The sequence below is a fragment of the Triturus cristatus genome, chromosome 2_2, assembly GCF_964204655.1.
Source record: "Triturus cristatus chromosome 2_2, aTriCri1.1, whole genome shotgun sequence".
Lineage (NCBI taxonomy): Eukaryota > Metazoa > Chordata > Amphibia > Caudata > Salamandridae > Triturus > Triturus cristatus.
The window spans coordinates 1,037,362,695-1,037,389,717 of NC_140582.1; the positions used below are offsets into that span (position 1 = coordinate 1,037,362,695).

The 27,023-nt window shown below is 41.5% G+C and overlaps 1 protein-coding gene across 2 annotated transcripts in view; it reads right to left on the bottom strand.

Moving 5' to 3' along the window:
• The window catches only part of HGFAC (HGF activator), an 882,006-nt gene that overhangs the window by 163,779 nt on the left and 691,204 nt on the right, over nt 1-27,023 (bottom strand). For both annotated transcript variants that reach the window (XM_085642492.1, XM_085642493.1), the window contains 2 exons: nt 11,949-12,088; nt 10,834-10,971 (listed from right to left, as the gene is read on the bottom strand). In XM_085642492.1, coding sequence (XP_085498618.1) covers nt 10,834-10,971; nt 11,949-12,088 — 278 coding nt within the window. The remainder of the gene's footprint in view (nt 1-10,833; nt 10,972-11,948; nt 12,089-27,023) is intronic.

Below are 27,023 nucleotides of genomic sequence, written 5' to 3' on the forward strand. Positions count from 1 at the left end.
CAAGTATGACTGAGGGTGTGTTTCCTGTAAGAGCGGTAGGAGAGAATGAAGGAAGAAAATGTGTGGAAAAGAGGAATAATGTGGAATCAAGAGGTTACGGAGCAAATGAATCAGATGATGATGTACTGGATGATGTGTTTTAAAAAAATCCACCACCGTACCGACCAGACCCAGAAATGTTGACACCAAGTGCCCCAATGAGAGAAACATTATGAATTATCAAAACTGAGTCTATGTAACCAGATTTAGGGAAGAGAAACTCCATTAGAGAAATCGATAAGTCAGAGAATAGAATAAATAGTGAAAATTCAGCAGAATTGGCCACAACAACTCTAGAATTGACAGAGAAAATAAGAGAATTAACTAAGAATCTAGAAGCTGTAACAGTTCCAGTTACTATAGGTCCAGTAATGCCCATTTTTGAGAAGCAAAAGGATAGTGAACATTGCTTGACAGTACCATACCGGAACAATAATTTGGTTGAGAGTTCAGAACAGAGACAAATTGAGAATCCATGGGGACAGACAATAAATATGTTTGAACCAAATGTTTTAAATAATCCCTTTATAAATCAGAATTGTGCTGAAAGGAGTAGAACGACAGTAGAAACTTTGTTGGAACCCCAGAGAAATCCAGAACAGAGTAGTGTAGAAAACCTGGTAGGACCTTCTGTGGAAGAACTAAGTGAATGGTTAAGAGGGTTACAGAAACAAGATAAAGAATCCCAGTCAATAGATGTGGCTACGGATGGTATTGGAAGAATTAATTGTAGGAACTATACCTGTAGAAAAATTGAAAAATTATCAGGATGAGGAATTGTTATTCCTGTGTAAGATTGTGACATGAAGAGCGAAAAACCTACATGAAAGACTAGGGGAAGTTGCAAATGAAATGGGAATAGATATTGATAAGGTAAAAGCCTTACAGAAACCCTATCGAGTTGATTTCACTGAAAAGGACATTGAAAATCTGAACACCACAGGACAGATAGGTCAGATTAAGGACATAATCATTTTGTTGAGAAAATGGGGAGATGTAGATAAATGGAGAAGTAAATGGTATAGAAAGCGTAATGAGGCTTCAGAAAAGTCAGTTTCGGCGTTTTCTGTTAGAGAGAAAGAAAAGACAGTGACTGAATACCCCATGAGGGAGATTCCAGGAGGAGGATATGTATACGTCCCATGGACAAGACAGGACATTTTGTCATTTACGAGTGATTTCCCCCGACTACGCGAAAAGCCCGTAGAGTGGTACCGGCAGGTAGACAGATTTGTAAAATTGTCGAAAGTACTATGGATAGATTTGAATAGTCTATTTGATATAATAGTACCGGCAGATTTGTGGACAGAGTGCAAGTTGATGGTCAACTGGCCAACTCAAGAGTACCCTAGGGATCCTAAGACAGGAGCTCCGGACCCTGAGGTAATGAAGAAGTATGAACAGGTGATGGTATTTTTGAAAAACAAAGTGCCCCCTAAAGAGACAGATTGGGTAAAAATTGATAGAACACATCAGGAAGGAAAAGAATCAGTACATGCATACTATGAGAGGCTAATTCAAGCTTTTAAGCAGGTTAGTGGAGATGAGAACCTGAGTGATAAGGATTTGAGTCATTTCGTATACAGATTTGTATATGGTTTACGCCTAGAAATTGGTGAAATGATAAAACAGCATACGGTTGATTGGCAGAATAAGAAAATAGATGAAATATTGAGACATGCTAAATATTTCAGTGACGAAATTGAGGCCAAACAGCGAAAATTAAAAGAAAAGGCAATGTGGGCACAAGTAAAAGTAGCTGAAAGGCAGGAAGCTCAGTTGGTCGAACAAGCAAATAACCCAGGAACTAGACCGAGATTTGGCCCAGGAAAAGGGAAAGGTAATATAGAAGAAGCTAAAAAAAAGTTCCCATGCCATAATTGCGGTAGGTTAGGGCATTGGAAATCCGAGTGTAAATTTCCTCCAAGTACTAATAATGAAAATCCATCATTGAATCCGCAGGTGCAGAATGAGGTGAGTGGTCAACTGCAGCAACAGCAGCAGGTGGTTACCTCACAGAATCAGGTGCCAAAACCACCTTTCCCGCAGAGCAGAAACACACAGAAGTATAGTAATGAATCGGGATTCTACAATGAAGAACAGGTAAATAAACCGCAACGCCCTCGCGCTGTTTCGCAGTATTGGCTGCAACGCGATGAGTGTGACTCAGAAGGAAGCTATTGACGGTGCCGAAGGGAGGAAGAAGAGTGCGTACTTGGCGCAACTCTAGAAGTAGACCAGACAGGACCATTTGTAGATGGGAGGGTAAATGATGAAGCTATCACTATCTTAGTGGACACTGGTGCTACTCGATCAACTGTTAGATCAGCTGATGTTAAGAATCTTCCTGTTTCGGATGAAACAATCCAAGTAGTTGGCGTGTCCAACAGGCAGATAAAGACATTCTTGACAGAACCAGTAAAAGTTAGTATAGGGAAATTTTCAGAAATGCACCGACTTGTGGTGTGTGACACCAGTCTAGTATATTTATTAGGTAGGGACCTGTTGTGCAAAATGAATTGCACTATATTCTGTACTCCAGATGGAATAGCATTTGAAACACCAGATGAGGATATACTATATAAAATGACCATAGCTAACAGAGAAAGTGAGGTTACTGAGACTTATGCTGTATTCAACCTTGATGAATTACCAAAAGAACTAAGAAACTCTGTGAAGGCAGAGGTTTGGGATTTTACAGGAGAAGATGTAGGGCTAATGAGAAATATAGATCCTGTGAAAATAACTGTGAAGGAAGGAATAAGCTATCCAAACGTCCCTCAATATAAATTGACACCTGAAATAATTGAAGGAGTTACCCCAATAATTGAGAAAATGATCAAGCAAGGAATCCTAAGGGAAATAATGAGTAGTCCATGTAATTCACCCATAATGGGACTGAAAAAGACTAATGGAAAATTCAGGATAGTACAGGATTTGAGGAAGGTAAATAAAATTGTTGTGTCATGCTGTCCCATTGTGCCAAACCCATCAGTAATTTTGTACCAGATTCCCCATGATGCGGAATGGTATACATTAATTGATCTCTGCCATGCTTTCTTTTCTATCCCATTACATCATGACAGCCAGCAAATTTTTGTATTTCGGTTTGGAGAGAGGATTTTGGCATGGTGTCGAATCCCACAGGGGTATACAGAAAGCCCCTCAATATTTAATCAATTGTTGAAGAAATCATTGGAAAGTCTGCAAATGCCCGAAAGTTCAGTACTAGTTATGTTATGTTATGTTATGTTATATCGACGACCTTTTGGTGGCGTCGAAAACATGTGAAGCTTGTGAGGTAGACACTATAGCACTGCTAAATCATCTGGCAGATGGAGGACTGAAGGTGTCACCAGCAAAATTGCAGTATTGTAAGAAGGAAGTACAGTATTTGGGACATAAAATTGACAAAGGACTGAGAAAAATAACAATAGACAGAATCAGAATTATAAAAGGAATGTGAGCCCCCATGACCCAAAGAGAGGTGAGAATGTTTCTGGGAATGGTAGGGTACTGCCGTCAGTGGATTGGTAATTTTTCCCTGATCGCAAAACCCTTGGTACGTTTGACCAGGAGTGATGTAAAAGATCCCCTGGAATTGAACAAAGAAGAATTGGCAGCATTCAAACGATTGAAAGAGGGCCTGTGTGAAGCACCAGCACTAGGCATGCCTGATTATGAGAAAGAGTTTGAATTGTATTGCAGTGAGATAAATGGATGTGCACTTTCTGTGTTGATCCAGAAACATGGAAGGTTGAGGAGACCAATTTCGTACTTTTCATCAATGCTTGACCCAGTGGCTGCAGCTTTACCTGGGTGTTTGAAGGCAGTGGCTGCAACATGTCGGAGTTTGGAGCAGAGTGAAGGAATCGTGATGGGATATCCCTTGAGAGTGTTTGTACCTCATGATGTGGCGATTCTTTTAACAAGGAGCCGTACTCAGTATATGACACATAGTCTGCTGACTAAGTATGAAAAGGTCATATTCGGTGCAACAAATGTGAGCCTTACGAGGTGTTTGAATGTAAATCCTGCAACTTTGTTACCAGATGCTGAGAATGTGGAAGTGAGAGATGAAGCAGATCATGATTGCTTGGACATGCTTGAGTATTGCACAAAACCACGACCAGATATAAAAGATGTACCTTTGCCAGAAAGTGATTTTGTGTTGTCTGTCGATGGGTCATGTTTGAGAACAGATGAAGGAGTACTAAGTGCAGCATATGCAGTATGCACGGTTGCAGCAGTGATGGAAGCATCTTACCTGAAAGGAGTGAGGTCAGCTCAAGTAGCTGAACTTGTTGCTTTGACCAGAGCATGTAAAATTGGGAAGAGTGTGAGAGTGACTGTGATAACTGACAGCCAGTATGGCTTCGGGGTTGTCCATGATTTTGGCCAACTTTGGCTACAAAGAGGTTTCCTGACCTCAAGTGGAACCCCTATTAAGAATGCTGAAGTGGTTGGAAAATTGATTGAGGCGATACAGCTGCCTAAACAATTGGCTGTGGTGAAATGTGCTGCCCATGGTCAGGGTAGTGATTACATCACTTCCGGGAATAGGTACGCCAACGATATGGCACAGTATTGTGCACAGAATCAGTATTCAGTCAATCGGGTAAAGGAAAAGGAAATGTTTTCTTGCTCAGTAATGTTTACTAACGTTGTGGGAACTTGGGAAGAAGTGAGACAATTGCAGGAAGAGTCAGGCGATGAGGAAATGAAACAGTGGATAAAAGCAGGGTGTGCACCAAGAGAAAAGGACCATGTGTGGGTCTATCGAGATGGGAGACCAGTAATGCCTGATAGCATGATGTCTACCATGGCACAGATGTATCATGGCCAGGGACACATAGGGAGAGATGCTATGATCAGGTCTTTTAAGCAGACCTGGTACAATCCAAAATTCAGACTTGTGGCAGAATGTCTATGTCAGAGATGTCTAATATGTCAGCAATACAATCCTGGAAGGAAGACAGTGGTGAGTCTAGGAACCATAGGCCGAGAAGGAGGGCCTTTTACCAGAATGCAGGTGGACTTCATTGAAATGCCTCCATGTAACAGATTGAGGTATGTTCTGGTCATAGTCTGCCTATTCTCCAGGTGGGTGGAAGCATTCCCAACAAGAAGAAATGATGGGATGACAGTGGCTAAGCTACTTTTGAGAGAATTCATCCCTAGGTTCGGGTTCCCAGTGACCCTTGAATCAGACAGAGGAGGAAATTTTCATAACGAGATTGTAAAATTGATTAGTGAAGCATTGAATGTACAGCAGAAACTACATTGTGCCTACCGACCAGAGGCTTCTGGTTTGGTTGAACAGATGAATGGTACAATCAAAAACAGGATTGGGAACATGTGTTTAGCCACAGGTATGAAATGGCCTGATGTCTTGCCTCTAGTACTAATGACAATCAGGGCGATACCAGACAGAACGACAGGGTTAAGTCCACATGAAATAATTATGGGACGAGCAATGAGGCATGTGTACATTCCAGTCAACAAACTGATGACAATAACTGATGACATGGTGTTGGAATACTGTAAAGGCCTGGCTGACGCAGTTCATTCTGTGTTTCATCAGGTTGGAGCGGATGCCACCACTCTTGAAAGGAAGCCAGCCCATGATCTGAGCCCAGGAGACTGGGTAAGGATAAAAGTCCACAGAAGAAGAAACTGTTTGGTTCCAAGGTGGGGAAAACCAAGACAAGTTATTTTGACCACAACAACAGCTGTGAAGTGTGCTGGATTGAAAAACTGGATACATGCCAGTCATACTTTGAGGATACCAAATCCAGTGGACAGCAAAGATAAAGAGTACTATGACGACTCAGAGTCAAGTACTGAATCAGAGAACGAAGAGCCAAAAACACAAGAGAACTCTGAAAGGGGACACAAGGTCCTCGAAAAGAACACAGAAAAGAAAAAGGAAAAATCAACGAAGAAGCAGTAAAAGAAATTCGAGAGGAGGAAGTTTCAGATGAAAGAACAAGAGAAATTCCACCTGAAATAAGAGATCAAAGTGAAAAAGGGACAGGTACAGAGAGAGAGGGACAGATTGCGGAAGACCCCCGAGGAGGTGTAGGGAACTGCAACATCCAGATAGGTGAAGGGACAAGTAGCCAGCAGGAAGATTGCGTGTCGGAGACCCGAGGAGGGACAGAAGTAGGGAAAACAAAACTGTTGAAAAGAAAAGGCAAGTTGAAACAGAATCTGAAGAGAGTGAAAACGAAATACATGAAGGTCGAGTTCTAAGGAAAAGGGCTTGGAGAGAAGAAAAGAATAATAAAGAAGGTAAACAGAAAAGAGTTAAAAAGGATGAAGTGTGGCCAAACAGAGTAAAGAGATTGAGATATCGGCTGACACGAGTGAAATCACCGAGAACAGATCAGGTGAATGAAGTGACAAGCCAAGAAAAATCGAAAGAAGAAACAACTGAGAATAAAGAACAAGGAAACCTAACCAGAAGTATATGTCACCGGAATGGACATACGTGGCTCTGCCTGAAAAGGAGGAAGAGGCAGATAGTCAAGGAAATCCAGAGAAGGCTGTATTGAAAGTGGTTGAAGAGGAAGAAGAAGCAGGAATCCTGAGAGTTATCTTATCCGACATCGGAGAAGACGAAACGGAAGATCAGTAAATTCTGTATTTGGATGAACAGAAAGAAGTGAAAAACAATGAAATGCCAAACTGAAAAGATCTAAAGAACTACTGATGAAAAGAATAACAAATTGAGTATAAAGATAAATACTGGTAGAACCAAGTAGGGGCTTAGAGCCTAAGGTTGGAAAACTAGTTGTGAATGTAAAAGAGGCTAAGTCAAAAGACACAGTTCAAATTAATAAAGATGGCTAACATAGATATTAGCAAAAGTAAATGTACATTCATGAAGAGATGGTGTAAAATGTGTTGTTGTTGTACAGGATTATTAATGCTTCTATGGAGCATACTTGCTCTTTTGATTTCTTTTAAGGTTACTATATATACACTAGAAGGACACACTGAAAACATAACTAACATAAAGAAGATTTAAAAGGTAGTTCCGACTAGAATAGATAATAATTATTTACATAAAGATAGGTCTATTAATGATTTTTCAAATAATGTGTTTTCAAAGTTATTGTATGAATATGTAAAGACTATGGACGTAAGGGACTGCTACGTATGCATGCAGTTACCTGCATCTGTGTCAGAGGGAGTGACTTATCATCACCTTCCAGCAACGTATGGAATAGCATATAGTGTGATAGCTAGCTTATTTTATGAGACAGGTAAATTACGAATATTATTTTTCATATGTAGATAACATTTTTGCGCAAGTACCTGCTAATAACAAACTAAACAAAGTGAGACCTGCCAAGGTATTAGGTGAATTTTTCTTAGAAACTAAAGAACTAACATTAGAATATATATTTTAAAATAATTTGACTTGCAGTTTGAAGAAAGAAGAAAAGACATTCCTAGACAAGGTCGAGGAGAGGAGATTGAAAATGCGAGGAAAAGCAACTGAAGGAAAAGGGGAGAAAACAGTCTGGGATGTAGAAATAGAAAAACATATGAAGGGAGAGTCTAATCCAACTTTGGCTTTAGATTGGCCTCAGAAAGGGAAACTGTGTATAAGAAGGAATCAAACGGCGTATGACAATCATTTTCTAGGGAATAGTGAGTGCCATGATACATACCGAATCATGGGTGGATGGGGATTTAAAGGTGGAAGAGATCCAGTTTTCCCTGGACTTTATTTTATCTGTGGGAACAGGGCATATTATCGTTTGCCAGACCATTGGTATGGCACATGTTACGTAGGCCTGGTTTTTCCAAAAATCTTTCACATGGACAGAGGTAAAGATGGTGTACATAGTTTAGGTAATCATTTAGTACGTAGTAAAAGAGAATCTTGGGCAGAAATTGTAGGTGACATTTTTGGAGCATTGATTGCGAACAATATTAGAAGATTATCAACAGTAGTAGATCGCTTGTCAACAAGCACCGCTGGAGGATTTCTATTGGTTAAAACTGAAATGGTTGCCATGCGTGCTATGGTAATGCAAAATCGACTTGCCCTTGATATATTATTGGCAAAAGAGGGTGGAGTCTGTGGAATGCTGAAAGTTCAACATTGTTGCACTTACATTCCAGATGAAAGTAAAGATCTGAAAGTTTACATTAAAAATATTACTGAATTGCATGACGAAATTGTACCACTGGAGGTTGAAGGTGTTTGGGAAAAGATTGGAAAGAAAATAGCTGCTATTAAAAATTTCTTAATAAAAATAGGTAGTACATTTATAGGTAAAATATTGTTTCCATTAACATGTGTTATTTTTATATTACTAATATTAAGATTGGGTTGTATGTGTTGTAAAACAAGAAAACTAAGAATAAAATAAAAAGAGAAAAACTAAAAAGAAAAGCAAAGGATCCAGATAGAGACTTAACATAGATAACTTTAGAAGAGTGGAAGGAAAGCATGTATAAAAAGGCAAAAAGAGATGAAGAAGAAAGTGAATTATGAATAAGAGCAAGAACACATTTTGAGTTTCCGTAAAAGGGGTAAATAAATTTAGTGTGGGTGTGGTGATAAAATCACCAAAGGGGGGATTGCTGGAGCGGGTTTTATTTTTACGATTTTTGTATACCCTCTCCATTTTGCTTGTTTGGATTAATAAGATTAATTGATTAACAGTAATCGTATTAATTGGTTTGCTGTGGAATTTAATCAACCTTACTAATATGAAGAATACACGTGGTAATTGCATTTGCATGGCCTAACTAATACGTAAACTAAAACGTGTACGCATATTGATTATAGATAAATAGAATAATACATGTTATATGTTGCTTTCGTGATGTTTTTGTGATTTGTGCTTTATTATTGTCAGTATAACCCGCATTGAGTGTTGCTTTTGCTAGATAAATACACACACATATGGGTATTAGCGAGGGAATAACATTTTATTAGTAATTTCAATGTATTAATTACGTTTTGTGTTTATTTGATTAAGTTGACCATTCGGTGGCCACAAAATGGCCGACATCCCTATTTGCCGAACACAACCCTATTTGGGAAGGTCTCTGGGTGAAGTGCGCATGCGTCACCATCAGCAGCAGTGGCCTTTGGACGACCCTAAACTCAACTGTACCCACCAAGGATACACCGGGCTACCAGCCAGCTGCCCTGAAAGGACAATAAAAAGATACGTGTTCACAAAAACATGACCTACATCTAAAAGAGACATTATCCGTATGGGAAAGAGGTGGAACGGATTTTGTCAGCCAATCACTAATATTCAAAATATTATTTGTAACTTTTTGGAATGTAATTTTACTATAAAAATGCCATAGAATAGAGGTAGTAACGCAGATGCAGACGCATTCACAGACGCTCGAGAACCTGATTTCGATTTCCTGACGTTATGCTGACAGAGAGGACGGTGACACTGCAGGACAGCTGTTTTCCAAAGACTCTGACAGTATGAGCTGATGACCAAGATTTTGACTTAGAGGACGACTTTTAGCCAGAATAGGTAAATATGATGGTCTACTGCTTGATTTAACAAAAATTCGATTGCCAATTAATTAGATAAAGATTTAAGATTTATTACAAGAACTGTGTTGGGTCGTTATTATGAAAAGTGTATTTATGTAAATAAATTAAGGATTTTGTTATCACCTTAACCAGCAGCTAAGCTGATCTATGGCCTATCCATGAGAGGAGTACCAAAAAGGTGAAGTTTAGGCCTTAGCGAATAGGGAAGGGTATTTTCTCTCATTACAGCGAATGGAACAATCACCTCCTTAGAGAACAGATTAATAGTGAATGAATGTTGGTGTTATGGGCCCCACCAGCGAATGTAGTGATTGAGTGTGATACTATGAACTGTGACGAAGGGAGGGATTTTGCATTCCGCGCTGCATCACAGGCATGTCTTCAGCGTGCCAGAGGCGCGCCCGCTGTGCACGTCCACCGCGCAGTCGCACCAGCCTGCTGCTTTTATAGACTGCAAGACTAGAGCGTGTGAGGCCTTAAAATGGCGGACCCACTCTTATTGACGGGAACTGTCAAGTTTCAAGATGAGCAGTCGAACTAAGAAGTGTGCCGAAGTACGGACACAATGGGAAACACAGTCTTATTCCCCCAGACAAGGCAGCCTCAGATTAAACAATTCAGTTCAGCAGCATAAACCACATTTCAAATTCAATGTTATCAGTAAATATTCAAACCAAGTTAAAAGAATCTAATCGTAAAAACCCCTAGAACTGACTTTGTCCTAGATAGTAGTACTGCACCGTCGCGCCAGCCTGCTGCTTTTATAGACTGCAGGACTAGAGCGTGTGGGCCTGAAAATGGCGAGCCCGCTCTTACTGACAGGAACCATCAAGTTTCGAAATGAGCAGCGTGAACTAAAAAGTGTGCCGAAGTAAGGACACATCGGTAAACACCGTCTTATTCTCCCAGGTAGAACAGCCTCGCATTAAACAATTCCGTTCAGCAGCATAAGTTATAACACAAATTTAAAATTACATTTCATCAGTAAATAATCAGACAAGGTAAAATAATCTAATCATAAAAAAAACAGAACTGACTTTGTCCTGGACAGTACTGCTGCACCACAAAGTAACAGCAGCACATAAAACGACAGACTAAATTACCATTACAACAAAATGCCATAAAACAAATATGCACAAACATTTTTGCGACACTATACCGCCTTCAGGAACATGTTTTCATAATGCGGAGGTAAACGGGTGTTTGCAACAAAAACATATGTAGATTAAAATATATTTTCTTACCGTCATTCATGTGCCCCCATCCAGCAATCTCACACGTGTGCTCGGGTGGAAAATAAACTCCCTCTTCTGGTAAACAGATTGTCTGAACAAACTGTGTCTTCTTGGCGCAGCTTTTGTTCTTTTTTAGTTTAATCAATGCTACAGTTTTGTGTAAAGAAAAAGGTTAAAGATTTGGTAATGATGCATAAATAATTTTTTTTGTAGATAACCATTATTACAGAAATATAACCTTAAATCAATTTTGAGAATGCATCTTTAAATTACCACCAATCACCATTATGAATGGGATGCATTATTCTTTTTTAGGTCTCGGCTAAACACAGCTTTAGCTGCCTCTTTGCAAGACCTATTGTTTCCAGTGCATACACATACATTAAGATAGGTTTTAGGTTCAACCCCTTGCTTATGGTTTGATGGCTTTGTTGTCAATCCCAGGTGTATACTTCTGATGTTATTGCTTTCTTCCCTATTCCTCCGTTTATCCGGACAAGGAGCATTTTGGTCTCCTATGTTCTGACTGGATGAGCTGAATCTTTCCAGTGCTAATTTGTTTTCTTTTGTTTTTTTAGCATTGAGCACTTCATGGAAGTGCATGTGTTTTCTTACTCTCTTCCCTGCTTGTAACCTTGGTGCGAGCTCCCTTTTTACGGCCCACCCCCGTTCCACTTCCCGTTTTATATATTTTTATTTTTGTAATGTAATGGGGTCCAGCAAGGTGCTACCAGGTAACTTGCTTCCTTTGTTAGGCTGTCATGCCCTTGGTTTTCCTTTCAATTAATTTTAATTTACAGTTCTAATTTAGCTGTCCACCATATCAGAATGGTGATTTAAACAAAATGACTACCATGCGTTCTTACGCATACGCACGCAATTGAGAGGTTACACGCGTGCGCATCAGCGACCATCTTGGTGGGCCTTATTAAATAGAATCTACTGCAAAATTACCTGACATGCATACACAAGTTCCGCTGTGAACTGAGGTGCCTTGGACCCTTTAAATGGGCTATAGCAAATCTGTAATTTTTTTGTGTCAAAGTGCGTTTGAAATTAAAAGATTTTGATTAGTTACAGTAAATAAATATCACTTTTCCTTGGTAAATTATAATTGCACTCACCAATATCATTTTCAGTCTGGCTGAATATAGAGAAGTGGTCATATAGGATATATTTGTCGATTTCAAAAGTCTGTGTTACATCCGTTGATTTGTTGAAGTAATGTTGTCCTAGCACCACTCTGACTGTCGATTTCTTTGGACTACAAAGCAAACAACAGATTAAAAAAATAAAAGAGCCAATAAAAAATAGAATTCCATGATTAACCTCTCTCAACGGCTGTTATTTTACAAACCAAGCTTAAAAAACATTTGTTTTTGAGGAGACAACTAAGACCTGAACTAAATGGATATGTACTTTTATACCTCCTTTCTCCCAGACATCCTGCTTGAGTCTGTGGTGGAGACACCCTACAAGGCTGCGCTTTAAGTGGAAAGGTAGCCGATTTTCATCCATACAATTAACATTTTTCTAGTCCTGGTGTCAGAAAGGCTAGATTTTATTAAAGACACAGAGGTGAGTACTATGCTATCTTTTTACATTACCCAGGAAACCTGGTAAAGAACTAAAAACAATGACATCATATTAGCACAACCAATGGGACGTCGAGTAACCTAATAATTTTCTAGACTGAGAGCGACAATTCTTCTTTTCTTGTAACGAGTTAACCAAGATGAGGCATGGAAGGAAACATCAACACTGCACAAAAGGTAATCAGCAAAGTCAATAAATCCTCAAGGCAGTCCAAAAGGAGGTGAGGAACCATCTTCCGAACTGAAGGAAAAGATCCATGGAGGTCCAGCAGTGTTCAAAGCAGAAAAGAATCCAGCAGGATTAAGTAGAAACAACAGTACCAGAGGATGGCGCTGGAACTGTAGAAAAACAGACTGGGGAGTGTTAATGAATAGTGGTGGGATAATACTCGTCTCCGTGGCTTTAGTAAAATCTAGCCTTTCTGACACCAAGGCTAGGAAAATCTAAATTTTATTACAGGAGTGGAGGGTCATATTATGCTTGTTCACAGCATTGCAATAACAGAACCAGATACATGGGTAATTGGTTTACAGTAAAAAGTTCTGAAAGAATCAACGTTGAACCAATTTGCAGATTTGAAAATTTCGTGAAAATTCCATCTGCCCAAAAAGCATTAGAGGCCATAGCCCCTCTGTCTGAATGGGTGCCAAAGGAATCAGTATTAAGACCAGCCAAGGACATAATCCATTTCACCCAGCAGGCTAAAGTGGGAGAAGAGGCAGGTTTCTGGGGTTTCTGTAAAGAAATTAACAATTGAGAAGAAGAGGACGATCTCAGTCCTGCACTTCGTGGAACGTACAATTTTAAACAATCTCACACACATAACTTTAGTTGAGAAGGGACAAATGGATACTGAATTGTTGTTAAATTGGTTTTGGTACGCTTGTGAGCTTGAAAGTAAACACCAAAAGGAGAATAGTGAAAAGAAGACACATCAAGGGCTTTTGCATCAGAAACACGTTTCAAGGAAATTAAACATAAAAGAATCGTCAATTTTGAGAGAAAGATTCACATTATCTTGCAATGAAATACACATTTTCAACACCAAATTAACATTTCACACTGTATTATATTTAGGAACAAGAAGATTAACAAATCTTACCTTCAATTGACAACAGACCAAGGGGTGTTCTCCAATGGGTCTGCCATCCACCCTGAGATGTGCAGCTGAAATGGCCAATCTGTAAGGATTCATTTTATGATAGGCTTTCCGTTGAGAAGCCAGAGAGACAAAACAATTAACTACCAAAGTTATATCTGTTAAAATGGGATCTGAATTCCTGTCCATACACCAGCTACACCAGGCTAGCCAAGCTGACTTGTAGAGTTTCGCAGTGCCAGGTGCCCAGGCTTGTTGAATGAGGTGGATATCCTCCTCTGAAATTCCTGTGGTTCTCCAGAAAAATCCGAAATCCTCCTGGCGATCAGTAAAAGTGAACACTCTAGAATCATGTTGTGACTAACTCCCTGAGGGTTGAGAAGCAGATTGGGAATGTGCGGAATCCAGACTGGGAAATCTGAGGCCAGCTTGAATAGATTTGGATACCAAGGTTGAGCCTGCCAAAAGGGAGTGATTAGAACCAAAGATGCAAGTTGTCTGCGGGTCTGAGCTAGGACTCGCACAAACACAGAAAAGAGAGAAAGGTATAGAGAACAGATTGCTGCCAAGTTTGGAGAAACGCATTTGTGGCCGGAGCCCGAGGATCTGGTCTCTAACTGAAAAAGGAAGGAAGTTGGGTATTCAGTTGAGAGGCAAAAAGATCGAGTAACATGTTGCCAAAGATGGAAGAAACACAATTGAACACTAAAGATGCAGCTGCCAATCACTTGAGTCCAGAAGGTGTCTGGAATACCAATCCGCTACGCCATTCAAATTTCCTGAAAGGTAAACCGCTCTGATCGAGAGATTCCATTGAAGACAGTACTCCTAAAGATGTTTGGTGAGATCTGCAAAGGGGTTTTGATCTTTTACTCTGAGGTGATTTATATATCTGGCCACTGACAGATTGTCTATCTGAAAGAGAATGGTACATTTTGCCTTGTCTTTTGTAAACGATTGGATGGCTAAGGAAACTGCAAGCATCTCTAAACTGTTGATATGCAAGAAGGACTCATGAGAAGACCATGTACCTCCAGTCGAGAACTGACCACATCTTGCACCAAACCATGTCCGACTTTCATCAAACTCTACAACAAGATCTGGGGTTGCAGAGAATACCGTTCTCCCGTTCCAGGCGTCTAAGTGAGTCAGCCACCAAGTAGTTTATCTCTAGATTCTGGATCCAGGGAAATGGGGTCTGAATAGGCTAGGCATCAGCGGAAATGTAAAATTTTCAGTATTTGAAGGGAATGATAATGAAGCGGGCCAAGAAAGATTGCTTGAATCAAAGAAGCCAGAAGACCCACAAGACGAGCCAGAGATCTGAGAGAAGGAATTCCACATCTCCTTTTTCATGAGAGTTAGCCTGTGTTGAGGTAGTTTGAGTATAGATCAAGAGGTATCTATGAGGAGCCCTAGAAATTCAAGACCTTGAGAAGGAATTATAGCAGATTTCTGGACATTGATAAGGAAACCTAGTAGAAGGTCTTGGCAAAGATGTAAATGAGAAAGAAGAGCACTTTTGTCCTGGACCATGATCAGAAAATCATCGAGGTGCACAATTAATCTGATCCCTTGGACTCTGAGGAAGACTATGACCAGTTTGAGAATCTTGGTGAAACACCAAGGAGCTGATGATAGGCTGAAAGGAAAAGATTTGAAATGGAAGAAGGAGGTGCCCCATTGAAATCGGAGATATTTCCTGTGCGAGGAATGAACCGGAATTGTAAGGAAAGCATGTTGAAGATCCAGTCTGACCAGCCAGACATCCTGGAGAAATATATCCCTGAGGTGGAAAACAGTCTTTATCTTGAAGTGATGATATACCACGAAGTTGTTGAAAATTTTTAAGTTTATGGCAAGGTGTAATTTCTGCTTCTTTTTCTGTACCAGAAAGATGGTATTGAGGAAACTTGTGGGGTCAAACTCTATATGATTGATAACCTGTTTTGAAAAAAGAGATTGGATTTTGTCCTAGAACAAAATGAATTGATCCTGAGAAAAATGTACGGCAACATTGCAACTGTACTAGGGGCTGGTAAAGCTCTATGGGATACCCGTGAGCCATTTGTATTATCTTGGGATCTGCGGTGAGAGAAAGCCAAGCACTCAGACAAAGACCTAATCTGCCTCCTATGGGAAGCAAGCCAGAACTGGAATTTCTTACCTGAGTATTGCTCTCCTTCAATACTATATCCCCTGGACTGGAAACCTCTGGAATGACAGGGATAGAACTGGGGTTTGTTGGTAGTGAAGAAGACGTCGCCTTGGGAGCTTTAATCAAAGGAGTCTCTATTGAGGGATTTTGCCCTTGTAGGGTAACAGCCAGCAAAATTACTCCTACCGTTGCCGGCCCTGTCAAAAACCTGAGAGGAGAACATTTTCTTCAGGGAGAGCTGGGCGTTGTCCATCGTGGCAAACGTGTAGATATATTTTCTGAGTTATTTAATAAAGGAATCCCCAAACAAAAATACCTTTAGCAAGTGGAACTTCTTCCTTAGTGGAGAGACTGCTAAGCTTGGGGTCTATTTTTAATAACAAACCTTTACATCTCTCTTGGGAAATGTGGCCGTTGGCATTGCCCAAAATGCATATAGCCCATTGGACTCAATTAGAGAGAGTGTTGGGATCAATTTGAGTGCCCTCAATTCTTGCCTCTTCAGCCAGATTCAATATTCAGGTAATGGGACCAACCAAGCCTAAAATCCTGTTCAGGCAGTTGGATCAGGCCCTGTCAACCCCTTTTTTCTGGTCCTTTCCAAATTTAGTAAAAAACATAAGCATACTTGGATCAATGACCAGAGTAGCCATAATGTTATTGAGAAGCGAAGGACCAGGCCATTCTGATTTTAATTTGTTCCTAGAATATTTATTAAGAGCATGGCAAAGATAAAATTAAACATATTTAGCCACATGCTCTGAAGGGAACCACTCTATGGAATTGGGGTCATGGAATAAGGGAGGGATCAAACATGGGTTTCCCAAAATGGTCAACTAATTCATTAGACACTGGGTGAGAATCAGCTCCATCATTAGGAGAAATTTGACGCCTTTTCTCCAGGAGCCCATATTTAAAAGGATCTGAAGATCTGCCAAAATTGTGTGTCATTCAAGACATCACCATCAGTGTCATTTAAATAGGTAATTTGAAGAGGGGAAGAAGTGAGGCCTGAAAAAGAAGCTTCTCGGGTGGGAGGACCAGTTTTTAATGAAACGCCTTTGACAAAGCCAACAGGGGTCTCTTAAAGAAAAAGAACCTTTAAGGGGCATGTCTCTGAGGAAGAGGGCGTATGAAGGGGGAGAAGTTATCCGACAGTCGAAGACTGCAGTTGAGGAAAGCAAAGGGAAGGAAAAAGATGATACCGCTAAGCGTTTCACAAAAATAACCCTGAGGCATCAGAAAAACACTGTAGGTTGCAGAACTAAAGAGGACAACCTGACGGGGAACAGAGCAAGGCCGTAATATCTGTAACGGTAAAAAACGCAGAGGCAGTTGAAACAATGCAACAGACGTGAAACCCACATAAGGTACACATATAACGTCATGTAAATGCTATAGTAAAGGAAAACAAATATAGTACATGACTGTACTGTGCGAGCAGCTAGAAAAGAGTAATTGTTGCTCGTAGTCATAATAATTTTTAGGATACTCGATGTCTTATTGGTTGTGCTATTATGATGTCACATTTTGCAGTTCTTTACCAGGTTTCCTAAGTAATTTAGCTTTTTCTCTTGCTTGGCTGCTGTTAATAAATAGCATGAAGAGATAGCATAACATGAGCCTCCGGTCTTGTAATCAAATGTTCTACATACCCTTAATTATGAGGAGGTATTTCTTAGGAATACTTTGTGAAACAGGCGGGATGTATTGACTCTATGCAAAATTTGGTAAAGGAACACTCTTAAAAGACTTGTCGGCAGTGGAGCTGGAACAATATTCAGAGTGGGGGTGCTGTCATCAACATTTCATCGCTGGAGTCATAGTGATTGTGAAAAATCCAAGCAATACACAAAGAACAAGTCTGACACTTGAGCCATGCCCATTCAGCAGGAGAGTGGTATGGGTGTGGTATGTAGCTGGTGGCACATTTTGGGGCACATTGTTGCAAATATATTACCTAAGCATGGTGTGGGAGTGCACTGTCATTGACAGACTACACATTTCAATTGAAATGGTCACTAAATATGCACAAACATGTAGTTTTCCGAGAAAACGATATATTAGTAAAAATGGGGAGTGGAGGATGTCTGCTGTAATGGGCTACTACCTCCTTAGTCTACATGTTTTGAAGCCATCACCCTGGCTTCTCATCAGGACCCATCCTCCACTCCCCATTTTTACGAATAACAGCTATAGGGAGTATTACATTTTAGTTTCCACACAGCCAGGTATTTTTTTTAAATCTCACTATATTCACTCTGACCCTTCCACTCTCATATTACACAGAGCATCATCTCACTAATAAGTGCTCCCACGTCTTCGTCGGTCGCAGCACACCATGTCCCGCAGCGCAGCGGGAAGAACCCGATGATGAAACATGCCACCAAGGGACCTTTTGGTGGGTGAGGGTTATTTTGAACATTGTGTTTTCCTATCCATTTTTAGGGAAACATACAGTTCTTGACACCAATGAACCGATCTAGGAAGGATACTATTATCCTGTTTACAAGGGTGGACTATCTTTGGTTTTTTATGATTCACAGAGGGTGAGTCCACCACTAACTGAACCTCTTCACTCCTTCTCTTGTTTATATTTACTGCCCAGTACATATAGGAGGGGCTTCTAGAGGCAGGCATTTGAAGATCACAGATGCCCTGCGTCCTGGCCATGGCTCCAGACTAACTACAGGAGGTATGCAGCCTTTGTGTGGAGACAGGACACAGACTATTCAACTGTAGGCGGGGCTGGGCCCAGCTGCCCCCTCACATCCTGCCAGTGATGGCCCATCCAGGAAACCTATGTAGCGGTCCAGGAGGAATATGCAAAGCCCAACTGTCAGCTACACCCAGTCATGTGACCTAGAGAAAGGCTACAGGAACCGAATGGCTAAGGCAGGAAAATGGCAACTTTCAAAAAGCAGCATTTTTAAAATTGTAATCTAAAAATGATACTACACCATAAGTTTGGATTTTTCATTATAATTCCAGAGACACTAAACATGAACTGGTTACCTGTTTCCATCTGAAATTTACAAAAATGGAATAAGTTAGCTCCAAGGTTATCCTATGAGGGAAGTGGGCCTTGCAGTAGTGAAAAATGAAGTTAACAGTTTTTCACTACCAGTATATGTAAAACTTATCAGTGCATATCCTACTTTTTAAATTTTATCCTGCCCTCTGGGCAATCTAGGGGCTATCTAGGGCCTACCCTGGGGGTGGCTTATCTGTATTAAAAAGGAAGGTTTGGGCCAGGCAAAAGGTTTATCTTGCCTGGTCAAAATGTCAGTTGAAAAATGCTAAAAGGTGAAAGGGAGAACATGCACAACTTTTCCTCTATAATTGTCCTCATATTCAATTTGTCACTTGCTCAAGGTGTTTCACTCTCTGATCAAAGAGTGTGGCATTCCGTCACAATGAAGCGTCCCCTTATAGGGTCTTTCCACCCTAGCACTGCAAGGGCCCCATGATCCTGGGGTTTTTCTGTGTTCAAGTTATCAACAAAAATAATACAGAAAATGTTTCTGTGTGATTAGGCGATATTTATTCGTTATCGGCCATCTTCAAATTTAGGTCATCATATCGCTTGATTTCGGCAGTGATATGCATATTTACATATCACTGCCGAAATCAAGCGATATGATGAAGTGAATTTGAAGATGGCCGATAACAAATAGATATCGCCTAATCACAGAGAAACATTTTCTGTCTTATTTTTGTTGATAACTTGAACAGAACAACCGCAGGATCATGGTGCCCTTGCAGTGCTAGGGGGGACGGACCCTATCAGGGGACGCTACATTGTGTTGAGTTGAAAAATGCTCACACATAGTCTGCCATGGCAGACCTGAAACATGCTTACAGTGCTACTTAAGTGGATGGCGCAATCTTTGCCCGCAAGTAACATTTAATTTGCAGGCCGTGGGCACAATTAGTGACGCTTTACTAGGGACATACAAGTAAATTAAAAAGGCCAATTGGGTATAAGCCAATTCTACCATGTTTTAAGGAACGAGCACAAACACTTAAGCACTGGAGAGTCCTAAAGCCAGCAAAATTGAAGTCGGTAAACAGAAGCGTTGAAGGCAAAACGTTAGGGGGTAAACCACGCCAAGAATGCTAGATCTAACAGGGCATAAATAACAATGAGTAGAAAGGTTGTGCAAATACTTAGCATTTGTGCATCACCAAGTAAAGTGTCTTGATTTATTTTGCTCCCATTAAAATATTGGTATCCATGAACCTTTAGAATCAAAAAATGTGCTTTATTTGTGCTGTCCTAATGGCTGATATATTTTGAAATATTTGTACAGTTCATTCACAGGTATTTAAATATTGTTGTGTTATTAAAAAACGACATTCTATACCCTTTCCTTTCATTCTTCCCCTATGGGTAAGATTATCAGATAGTTCACTTTACAAAATCCTCTCAATTTCCATTCAAAGAAAGAAAACTAAATTTGTCAGAAGACATAGGCTGACATTTAAGATCTATCTTTGAACACACAACAAATGTGACCAGATAAAAATAAAATGTAAAGGTATTTATATTACAGATTCACTTTCTGAACTCCAGCATGGTTATGCATCTCAGCTACATGTGAGGGCAGCATGCTGAAGCCTTTAATATATGCATTGAGTGATGATTGCGCTTCAATAGCTTCCGGTCTAGTTTGTGCTATATAAAACTGCAACACAAAAAAAAGAATCGAAGCTAAACCGATGGGTGATGAATAAAGTCAATGAATAGCCTAATTAATTGCCAGTAGGCTTCATTATTCTTAGTCCTATTCTTCCGAGCCACAACCCTTACTTATGAGATGGCCTCCAAGCCTGAGGCAGGTCGTTTCCAGTTTAAATGCTGGTAATTCTGGACCTGCCCACTGTGTAACACAGGCCCCTGCAGCCCCCGCGGTGCGGGGGGCCCCAAGCTGCAGGTGACTCCCTCCGCACCGTACTCAGTCCTGAGAGCTCCATAGTAAATACGGAGTGGGGGCCCCTTTATGTACCTCGAAGGGGGGCCCCCTCAACTTTTGTTACACCAGTGCAGTAAAGGGGTCAGAAGTCTGAAAGACCTTATGATAATCCAAGCCACCAACAATGGCCAGATAGAATAGGGTAAGTTGGAGGACCAGAAGGTCTATGATGAGGAAGAAAATGTTCAGCCAGCTAATTATGAGTACTGAGATGTTTGCAGAAGGGATTTACAACTACTGGTTACAATTTTTTTTTTTTTTACGTATTCTAAGTTTTCATAGTTGGAATGTTGAATAACGTCTAGTTGTGGTTTTTACATCAACCATACTATTACCCATTTCTGATCGGTTTTCCGCATGCAATTTCCACCAAGATATTACCCAGAGGAGAAATGCCCTGGGATCACTTACAAATCTGAAACACTGCTTTGGTCAATTTCATACTTTGCATGGGACTTAGAATGAGCCTGCAAGAGTACAGAGAATGCCAACGAGGAATGAGGTATTATCTCTATGTCCCTCTGCCTAGTCCTTACTTATGAAGTACAACAAAGCTCGCCAGTGGACGTCTATAATACCAGAAACCCCCTTAGAACCACACTTGCTGTAAAAACACATTGCAACAAGAAATGTGTCCATCAACAGACAGGATGATCACTACAGTCCAAAGAATCTGAACAGCAGTTGTGTCTATTCAGCATCGGTGCCTTCGAACCAAGACAGTGCCAAACCCAGACAGCAGCTTCCCACTAAAGGGAGAAATGACTGTCAACCTGGAAAGCTGTCTTTCCCTCAAGGCCTCGCCAGAGGTACACCCACTATGGAAGGGTAATTATAAAGGTCGCAGTCTCAACTCATGCACCATTTCCACATGGAAAAGGACTGGCAGCGTATGCTTTCTTTTACTCAATACTAAGGCCTAACCTAAATGACTCCCATGCATTCTATAGACCTACAATTGCAAGTCTCAGACAATCTACCCGGGTAATCAGGAGAGCCCAACTCTCAACAGACCTCTTAGGACAAAACATATCACTTGCATCCAATACAGTAAAGATCTGATTATTAATGGTTGTCATGGTGCCCCAGAACACAATGACTCAGTTTATGGATCATTACTTGACATAGTATCTCAACCTGGGCTTTCACTCGCAGTCCTGGTTTATAACTCACTAACCTCCCAATTTGCAACGGGTATTGATGGCGTTTGGGTTTCTTGGTTGTCATGTTTTCGTCTTGCTTAACCATTTGTAAAGAGCTCTGATACCCTACTATGGTGAAGCTCGCGCTATGTAAAACTTTATAAATAAATAAATTAACAAAGCATCCAACAGAGCACATTAAACATAATGCGTCACACACACAGGGTTGGACTGTGACAGACAATACATCCGGCAATGAAAATAAAAGTAGCCCCATTAGCAAATTAGATAGCTAATAAAGTGGCCCACATTCACAAATCGGGGTTGTTTTTAGAATTGTAAAGGCACTCTGTATCAGTGTTTCCAAGGTATGGGAGACTGTGAGGATTTGTACTTGTTGCAGGTAATGTTGGTGGTAATATCAGTGAAGTCAACAGTAAAAAACCAGCCTGCCAGACCATGAAACAGGCCCACAAACAGCCAAAACAGCAGCCCACACACTGACCTGTCAGACCAGCCCTTTAGGCATTGCTAGATTACACTATAGTCCAATCCGAGTCTGCACACACATTCACCACCACACTGATAAAACATATAATTAGGCATCATCATGCACATAATAAGACTCACCCAAACCAACAACAGAAAGCCCAGTGGGACATGGTCCATCAGATGTCAAATTCTTGTAATCCATCCTTATGTCAAGCCAGTGGTTTGGGGATGCTGGTGATGCTGGGGAAGACCATGGCATGCTGAACTGAGCTGGTGGTGCTGGAGAAGATCATGGCATGCTGAACTGAGCTGGTGGTGCTGGAGAAGATCATGGCATGCTAAACTGGGCTGGTGGTGCTGGAGAAAATCATGGCATGCTGAAGTGGGCTGGTGGTGCTGGAGAAGATCATGGCATGCTGAACTGGGCTGTTGGTGCTGGAGAAGACCATGTCATGCTGAACTGGGCTGGTGGTGCTGGATAAGACCACGTCATGCTGAACTGGGCTGGTGGTGCTGGAGAAGACCATGGCATGCTGAAGTGGGCTGGTGGTGCTGGAGAAGATCATGTCATGCTGAACTGGGCTGTTGGCGCTGGAGAAGACCATGTCATGCTGAACTGGGCTGGTGGTGCTGGAGAAGATCATGGCATGCTGAACTGGGCTGTTGGTGCTGGAGAAGATCATGGCATGCTGAACTGGGCTGGTGGTGCTGGAGAAGACCATGTCATGCTGAACTGAGCAGCTGGTGGTGCTGGGGATGACTATGGCATGCTGAAGTTGGCAGCTGGTGATGCTGAGGAAGATCATGGCATGCTGCAGTGGGCAGCTGGTGATGCTGGGGAAGACCATGGCATGCTTACCTCATTAAATATACAGCAGCTAGGTGGCACTGTACTAGTGTGCATGCACAGCCCGACGGAGCAATTCAAGTAATGTTGCCTGGTATGTGTACATGGCTGAATATATCAGCCAAATCATCCATCGCATTCTGTACAGGATACAAATCCCTTCAAATAAACTCTGAAGGGCCAAGAACTAATTAAGCGCCAGCAGCCTTATTAAAGCTGCTTACATTATTTTGCAATACATATTTTCCTTTCTTACCTACATCTGGTATGTGTTAGGCTTTTATGTAACTACTCAAAAAGTCACTGTAAGCATTTTTTTCTGCTGAAGTGAACAATGTAGTGGGCGAAAGTTAATTATTCACTCTGGAGGCAGTCAACAAATATTCTCATTTTTACTTTTAGTGACAAGAAAACCAATTAACGACCAGATGGAAACCCTTTCAGAGCCAGATATTAAAATGCAGCTAGGAGACAAAAAGACAAAGGGCGCCCTTATTCATTGTCCCCTCATCCAGCCACCCACGCACAGAAAAGATCATATCTTATAAAGAGTATTTTACATTTTTAAGCCTGGCCTAAAGACAACTTTAGCTCTCTCGTCAGCGTTATGTAATGAGAAAAATTCATAAATAAAAAGGAGAGACTTATGTACGTACGTACAAGGTCTCTCTGGCGGCCATCTTCCTCTATTGGTCCATTCAACTGTCATTCGAAGCTTTTGCCCACCACAGAGTACAGCGCAGGGCGAGGGCTCTGCCCAATTCAGCGCATAACTATTTTGTACTATAAGTGACAGCACTTTACCTGATACAATGTCCACATCGCCCTAAAATGTGCCAGGGCCAGTGGGGCAATAATTTACTTTGTCAGTGCCTTTTTCTATCGATTCATTCTTTTTTTTTACCTTTTTATGAAACTTATTTGTTTAAATGATGTTTTCATGTTATACTAATTCAATGGCAATAGTACCTTTTGGTGCCAAGAAGAATCATATTTTCCCTTGATGTTCATTAAAACTAGAACCGGGTTCTCTATATGTTCTAAGTACACCTAGCTACTAAAAGTACCCATAACGTTCTTTACAATTATATTTAATGGCTACTTTTTTAATTTAAACATTTTTACAAGCATATTACGTCACAGTTAGATGGCGGTATTGGCTATTTTTTTAATGTAACATTTTTTACAACCCTATTACTGCCACGGTTATATGTTTCTTTTTTTCCTTTTACTCTTTGTGACATAGGCTATCAATATATATATTTTTTAGTTTACCAAGATCAGACTTTTTGGCTTTGCCACTGCCTGTTCTATAATGTGTCCCACCGAAAACTATTGTTGGGTCATGTAAAATTTAGAGCGGAATGCACCCTCAACTATGGTAAAGTCAATAACAGTGTCCGAAAACAGCCGCGGTGCGTCCATTGGGGCGTAGGGGCGTAGCCCCACCAGCCAGCCCTGCTTGGACCCGCGGCTGAGAACAGCAGACTTTCAATCATGTTTAGTGCAATACATCTTATTTACTCAGGAACCTAGCAAAACACACCTATCAACCACAATTTACAAAAGTCCTTTGGGTTCCCGGTGATAACTTTAGCATGGCTCTCGCATGCTTGTGGATATAAGTACAGTGTGTGAGAAGCTCTGAAAAATCGTCGTGAATGCGCAGCAAGAGCTTGGACCCGCGGCTGAGAACAACTGACAATTATGTCAGTCAGCATGACGTCAGACCACCCGTGGGCGGTCCGGCGTCATGTTGACTGACATGTAGTCAGACCGTCACCAGGGGCATGGAGCAGCACAATGCACAAGTGCGCATGAGTGGGGACGGAGGACGAATTTTCGCACCGTGTCCAGTCATGCGCACTTGTGTTTGCAGTTCTGGCGCATGCCCATTAGGAGAGCGAGGGTTGAGCAAAGGCTCAAACCTCGGTCTCCTAATGGGCAGGTGGGCGGAGTGTAAAACGTGCCCCCAGCCAATCCTGGCGCTGCCAGCAGCACCAGGATTGGCTGAAAGGGTTTTGCACGCCCACTTGCAAGCAGTCAGTGATGTGTGCGTGGCTGTTCCCGAGTGTAGGCGCCATTGCGCCAACGGACCCGTCACCCGAGGCAGCGGACCGACCTGCTCAGGTAGGATTTTTTAATTTTATTTCAAAACTCCCCCCCCCCCACCTCCGCGATACACCCCCCCCCCCCGCGACACCCCACGAGCCACAACTGTTAGGTTTCCATTTCAAGCACTCACCTTAATGCTGCTTACATTCCCTCCGCTCTACGCTGTAATCTCCGGATTTTTTTTAAAGAAGTAAATTGTCTTTCAAAACTAGCGTGCGTGCTCCATAGACAGCAATATTATTCCATGTATGTTAAAGACGAGTCGGTAAAAACACTGTACGGGGAATGCTGTAGATGAAAACGTTCCCCGCGCTTCCCATACGCATGCAACTTTCTGCATTCCTGGAATGGTAAAGAGGTTGGCAGATGTTGGCCTGCAGCAGCTCCAAGAGTTAACACTACGGCCCACATTTGCATAGTTTTGCACGAGCGCCCACAGGGCTTTAAAGCATATAGTCGACAACAGCGCCCGTTTGCACTGATTTTCTTCAAAGAACGCCTATGCAAAACCTTAGTACATTTGGGCCCCGGAGAGAGAGTGTAGTCTTACGGGTGTGTACTGTTTATTTTTTTATATTCATTCTTTATAGGAAGCCGCTACCGAGTAGTAGGATGAGATTAGAGTTCTAGGCAAGGGTGTCCAAAGTGGTTTCAGGAGGGACGTTTCAGCGTGATTTTTCAGAATAACCCATGAACATGTTGATCAAGTCCACTGAGGTTCGTTGTATGCAGATGCGTGTTAAGTTGGGCAGCCCTGATGCAGAGCAGCGGTTACAAGCATCATTTTCATGGAGAGCAGCGAGTGAGCTGGATGGGCCTCCGAGTGGTGGGGCAGCCGTGCCTGGGACGCACTGAGTGCTGAGAAATACCCTTGTCCATGACAGTTCAAAGTTTGCGTGCATGTGATCTACTGTGCGTGTAGTTGGAGATGGCTCATTTGGGTGTAAAGGTGATGTGCTGAGATAGCGAGAGCAGTGGAGGCCACCTCGGTCACTCAACATATCTCAAATGTTCAGGTACCTGGGGTGTCTTATCTAGGGACTGCCCACACTGCTCTTAAGCAACGGTTTCCATAGGGAATGGTTGCTTGGTTCATGGACATCTTAAGGGATTTGGCGGCCTTGTGTCAAACGTATTTTACTCTTAGAGCTGAGATTTCCATGAGTCTTATAGTCTGAATTCAGCACCTGAGCATAATAGGACAGAATGTATGAAGCTCTGTGGTAATACTGAATAAGCAGCTACCTATGTTATGCCATCTATTAATGTAATAACTGCACTTTCACAATTGCTTTATTAACCTTCCTGCTTTCTCAAATTTGCTTGAAAATGCACGATTTTTCTTCTTTTTTTTCAAACTTTTCGTGGGGGGGTAACATCCCCAAACCCCCCTTTTGGGGTTCGGGCTCGCTCGCTACGCTCGCTCGCTACGGTGCTGTATGCTAATTCGTTTGCGCCCCACCACTTTAAAATCTCACCCACCGCCCCTGTCCGAAAATATGATTTCATTGAGGTGTACAGCTTACAGTACACATCTTTCTTTTGATATCTGGCTACCAGGGGCGGTATTATAGAAAGTGCCCCGGGGATTTGCGCTCACTTTGTGTGCCCGAGACACTTTGGTATTACAGAAGGGGCTGCAGATTCTTGTAAGACCCCCGTCTGTAATACTGATAGTACTGGCACATATGTAGCGCCAGCGCTATTTTAAGAGGGCTTGGCCCCATGCAAATGAGGGGATCCCTTTGCCTCTGCGCCCCAACCATATTATGAA